Source organism: Micropterus dolomieu, linkage group LG08 (genome assembly GCF_021292245.1).
Source record: "Micropterus dolomieu isolate WLL.071019.BEF.003 ecotype Adirondacks linkage group LG08, ASM2129224v1, whole genome shotgun sequence".
Taxonomy (NCBI): Eukaryota; Metazoa; Chordata; class Actinopteri; order Centrarchiformes; family Centrarchidae; genus Micropterus; species Micropterus dolomieu.
The window spans coordinates 30,196,639-30,202,247 of record NC_060157.1 but is presented as its reverse complement, the minus strand read 5'-3'; the positions used below and the strand labels follow the sequence as shown (position 1 = coordinate 30,202,247).

At 41.1% G+C, this 5,609-nt stretch overlaps 1 protein-coding gene across 2 annotated transcripts in view; it reads left to right on the top strand.

Moving 5' to 3' along the window:
- The window catches only part of itchb (itchy E3 ubiquitin protein ligase b), a 36,727-nt gene that overhangs the window by 7,877 nt on the left and 23,241 nt on the right, over window positions 1–5,609 (top strand). For both annotated transcript variants that reach the window (XM_046056314.1, XM_046056313.1), the window contains exons 5-8: window positions 3,194–3,328; window positions 3,585–3,630; window positions 3,725–3,903; window positions 4,284–4,530. In XM_046056314.1, coding sequence (XP_045912270.1) covers window positions 3,194–3,328; window positions 3,585–3,630; window positions 3,725–3,903; window positions 4,284–4,530 — 607 coding nt within the window. The remainder of the gene's footprint in view (window positions 1–3,193; window positions 3,329–3,584; window positions 3,631–3,724; window positions 3,904–4,283; window positions 4,531–5,609) is intronic.

Genomic DNA, 5,609 nt, shown 5'->3' with positions numbered 1-5,609 from the left:
TATAGTAGTGTTAATAATAACAATCGTAATGTTAATGATTATAATAACAATAGGACTAGTAACAATAGTTGTTGTAGCAGAGGGTGTCGAGCAGGAACACGGGGGCAACAGGTGACCCGCAGCCACAGATCCAGACTCCACAGCTCCAGAGCCAGAAATACCTGCAGGAAGTGATAGGAGGAGAGAGGAGAGGGACGAGAAAGCACAAGACTACCGGAAAGGGGAGAAGTTGTGTTGGTAACATGCAATAATGGGATGAGGTTGCATACAGAGGGAGAGAAAGTACAGGAGAGAGGAGCTCAGTGCATCATGGGAAATCCCCCAGTAGTCTAGGCCTATAGCAGCATAACTAAGGGATGGTTCAGGACTCACCTGAGCCAGCCCTAACTATAAGCTTTATCAAAGAGGAAAGTCTTAAGCCTACTCTTAAATGTGGAGATGGTGTCTGCCTCCTGAACCCAAACTGGAACCTGGTTCCACAGGAGAGGAGCTTGATAGCTGAACGCTCTGGCTCCCATTCTCTAGGAACCACAAGTAACCCTGCATTCTGGGAGCGCAGTGCTCTGGTGGGGTAGTAAGGTACTATGAGCTCTTTAAGATAAGATGGTGCCTGATCATTAAGAGCTTTGTAGGGAAGAAGAATGATTTTAAATTCTATTCTGGATTTTACTGGAAGCCAATGCAGAGAAGCTAAGACAGGAGAAATATGATCTCTTTTCCTGGTTCCTGTCAGAACACGTGCTGCAGCATTCTGAATCAGCTGAAGAGTCTTAATGGACTTTTTCGAGCAGCCTGATAATAAGGAATTGCAGTAATCCAGCCAAGAAGTAACAAATGACTAGTTTTTCTGCATCATTTTTAGACAGGATGTTCCTGATTTTCGCAATATTACATAGGTGAAAAAAGGCGGTCCTTGAAATTTGCTTAATGTGAGACTTAAACGACATGTCCTGATCAAAGATAACTCCAAGATTCCTCACAGTGGTGCTGGAGGCTAGGGCGATGCCATCAAGGGAAACTATATCTTTAGATAATGCGTCACGGAGGTGCTTAGGCCCCAGTTTTATCTGAGTTTAACATTAGAAAATTACAGGTCATCCAGGTTTTAACATCCTGAAGGCACATTTGAATTTTAGCTAACTGATGAGTTTCATCTGGCTTGATCGATAGATATAGCTGAGTATCATCTGCATAACAATGAAAGCTTATGGAATATTTCCTGATAATATTGCCTAAAGTAAGCATATATAAAGTGGAGGATTGGTCCGAGGACAGATCCTTGTGGAACTCCATGACTAACTTTGGCATGCATGGAGGACTCATCGTTAACATGTACAAACTGAAGTCGATCTGATAAATAGGACTTAAACCAGCTTAGAGCGGTTCCCTTAATGCTAATGAAATGTTCCAGTCTCTGCAATAGGATTTGATGGTCAATGGTATCAAATGCAGCACTAAGATCTAATAAAACCAGTACAGAGACAAGTCCTTTGTCTGATGCAATAAGGAGGTCGTTAGTAATTTTCACCAGTGCTGTCTCTGTGCTATGATGAGCTCTAAATCCTGACTGAGAATCCTCAAATAAACTATTGCTCTGTAGAAAGTCACACAGCTGTTTAGCAACTGCTTTCTCCAGAACCTTAGAGAGAAATGGAAGGTTAGATATATTGACTGCAGAAAGTTGGCGACTTCTGCACACGGTGCGCCTCAGCATGAGCTGACCCCACTCTTTGATTTTATATGGCCTACCACTTCATGGCTGAGTTTCCGTTGTTCTAAATTGCTTCCACTTTGTTATAACACCACTAACTGTTGAATGTGGAATATTTAGTAGAGAGGAAATTTCACGAATGCACAGGTGGCAACCTATCACGGTACCACGCTTGAATTCACTGAGCTCCTAAGAGCGATCCATTCTTTCAGAAATGTTTGTAGAAGCAGTCTGCACACCTGGGTGTTTGATTTTTTACACCTGTTGCCATGGAAGTGATTGGAACACCTGAATGCAATGATTCAAAGGGGTGTCCTAAAACTTTTGTCATATAGTGTATGTCACGGTAATATGATAATAATAAAAATAATAATAAAATTATTATTGCAAACATATATTACATATATAAATTCAAATTAGCTTTATTGGCATGAATGTGTAACAACAATATTGCCAAAGCATCATACAAACCACTATATATATATATATATATATATATATCTACACACACACACACATGTTAGTGTACCAACTGAGAAGTCACACTCAAAAATGCCTCCAACAGCAAACATTATAGACATGTAACATTTCTCTATAACGTTTGACTAAAACGATTCCTTGATAGGTGACATCACCATTGTCATCTCCTCTCCTTCCAAAGTCATCTACTATTATTGGCACAAATATCACAACATTTTACTATACTTGAAGAAATCACACTCTTACAATTCCTTCAACAGTGAAAATTAATTAACAGTTAAAATTTTGACTGAAATTTGACCTTTGAAGTAACAGAGCCTGAACATGTCTGGAGAAAGGCCACAGCGAGCATGATGGTGTTTACATGTTTATTGCGGGATCTTCGTTGGTAAGCGTTTGCGTTTTGGATTATGCTCGGTGATGAGTTAAAGCCTATGGTTCAAGCACACGTACGAACATACACCTGGTTGCAGTCTTAAAATCGCATTCGTCGCTGATAACTACATATTGCCACTTTAAGTCATGTACTTCAAGTGAAGAATGACCAACTCATCGGTAACACAGCCACTCTCCGTTCCTGTTTCTGCATGCTCCGGTAGGCTCCGGTCAGCTGATCGTTTTGTTTTGTGGTGCCCAATGTTATCAACACAGGAGTTACAGAGCGCCCACTGGAGGCAAACTGTGCAACACTCATGACATGACAGGATTAAACTCTCCATTTCTTTTTTAATAGCCATAAATCACCTGTTATAAACACAGATACGATTATTCTGCAATTAGCTCATATCAGCCGACATCTGCAGAACAATAAATCGGTCGGGCTGTATTTTGAACTGCTACTGTAAATTGCTGGTTTGACTTTGACATTTAAAGGGACAGTGTTCCTTGTCACTGATGGGTTCAAGGTATGCCTGCATCAATAATAGCAGACTAAATTTTAGTAAAGTTGTCATTGAATTACTCTGACTGTTAACATCTTGTATTTTTGTTGTCTCATTGTAGTCTCTGAGGTGGTGCAGACCCTACAGCTGTGTACAGACAGAGACCAGTCAGATGTGGTGGGAGACCTGTCGGTCTGCCTAGACGGCATGACTGTCGAGCCCGAAATGTTTGCCGCAGCCGAGGCTGACCATCACAGTGAGTTTTTCATTTCAACTGTAAAAAATACACTGGATACAGTTATTTGACTGCACTTATGTAGTTAGTTAGTTCATCCTGTCAGTATCATGTCTTAGTTGCTTGTAGTTGAAGGATGTGGGACAGTAAAGAAAAACCTTTGTATTTACATCAAAAGAGTTAAGTATAGTAACATTAGATAGACTTTTTGTTTGGTTGACTGGTTTTGTTGTGTATACAGGTTATATGCTTAGTTTATGTTGTGTTTTTTCCTCAGGTACATCAAATGGGGATTCACAACCAAATGGGGATCATGCCATAAGGTACAATATCTATTCCCATTCTCAGTTAAGTTTAACTCCTGTCACAGTTCTAGTTTCTGCTCTATTTATCTCCGTTGAACCTCCCTCCTCGCAGCCGGAGTCGAGACAGCTCTCCAGCGGTGGACGGTGTAGAGCACAGGTCTTCTCCCAGTGTTCAGAGGTCAGCGAACAGCACAGGGTCTCCCTCAGTGTCAGGGGGTTCAAGGCCTGTCCGACCACCCAGGCCCTCAAGACCTCCTCCTCCAACCCCCCGCAGACCCACCTCTTCACCAGGTCAGACTGAAGGATGGTCCTCTTCTAATCTGCTCTAGACACTTTTCAACTCCCAAGAACAGGAGGGGCTTTTCTTCCTACACTGAATGTGTACTCTGTCACAATCTAAGCAATGTAAAACATTTACCCTAAGGCTAAATTAGGTGTTGGGCCAACACTTGACTCATACACACATTTTTGTACTACCAGTTTACTTTAAAATGAGCCGTATTTATACAAGGCAACACACAGATAATAGAAATGTGTCAGAGTTACATCTGTGAAGAGAAGAATTGGTTTTTCCAACTCAAGCTGCAAAGCCAGCCCGCTTTGATAAACTCCAGGATTGCTGTCCTGGTCTGAGGATCTATGATTTAACTCATGTCTGGTTGTTTCCTCAGCATCTTCCAGCAACAGCTCTGCACCAGCTGATGGCAGTAACAGTCAGTCAGGTTCTGATACACCAGTGCGAACACCGGCCTCAGGGCCTTCATCAGCCCCAGACTTAAGTCCTTCGACAGGCTCAGACAGGAACTCCGCATCGGCCTCCAGCTCTGGTGCTGCAGCAACCAGACAGCCAACCAGCAGCATCACCCCATCTCTCCCTCCCAGGGTCCCCACTGTCAACGCTGGACCGTTGCCCCCAGGGTTAGCTCTCATTTTGTAATTGTTGCAGAAGCGCTGGTTATAGAATAATCAAAACAGTATTTTTGCAAGTTTAAAGTGTGACAAGTACTATTTGATCCCTCAAAGTCATGCTGAGCAGTTATAGTATTATGCCCAAGCCAAACATGAATTTATGTTTACTGATTTGTCTTTGTTCTGTTTCTTTGCCTCAAGTCATCATACAGGGTACAAGCTACAAAACCACAAATGTCAGCAACAGAAAGTTCAAGAAGAAAATTGATTTATCACTCAGATGACGATTAGATATTGGGTCACCTTTGAGCAAAACGTTCCGGGATAACATATACTTTTGCCCAAAAGAAATACAGCAAAGTTTAGTGAGCATTTATTCATTTCTGAAGCCACATATGGATAAATGGAAGTGTTTGCACAAGGATGCGAGTGTGAGGACAAAAGGTGGAAGTGGGATTACTGGTTAGTCTGGTTTAGATTTTGCATCAAACCTTCACTGAAATGAAAGCTTGTGTACAGGCACAAGTTACAAATGTGAGATAGAGAAATGGTTTCAGATGTAGCAGACCTAATTTATTAGTTATGCATTTTAATAAATTTCTAAGAATTGATACCCAATTATGAATTTTTAAGATTCATAAAATCATTTTATTTAATTCCTCGTTTTAGGGCACCACCGGAGTTGTTATAATCCTAGAGTCTCCGGACCTCTAGGTAGTTTTGAATAATTATACAATTATTACTAGTGATCAGTTAGTTAATAATCGCTCAATTATCTTAAATCAGTCAGTCAGTCTCATATCTAAAGGGTCAATTCTCTTGGCAGGAACTAGAAATAGGCAACACACACAGCTCTTGATTATATTACAGTGAATTTATTCTCTAACTAAGGTGATAAAAAGATGGTTGGATACAGGGAACATAAACATTTGCTGAACAATGAGCCTGGAGATTCGATTGTGGGAAGCATTTGACTCATACGGCATAGGAGCTAATTAAAGTAAACTAATGCTATAATTTAGGAGTTAAAATGGACATCTGATCACAGGACGTGTGTTAAGTCTTACTGCTTGTCGACAGCCTGCTTT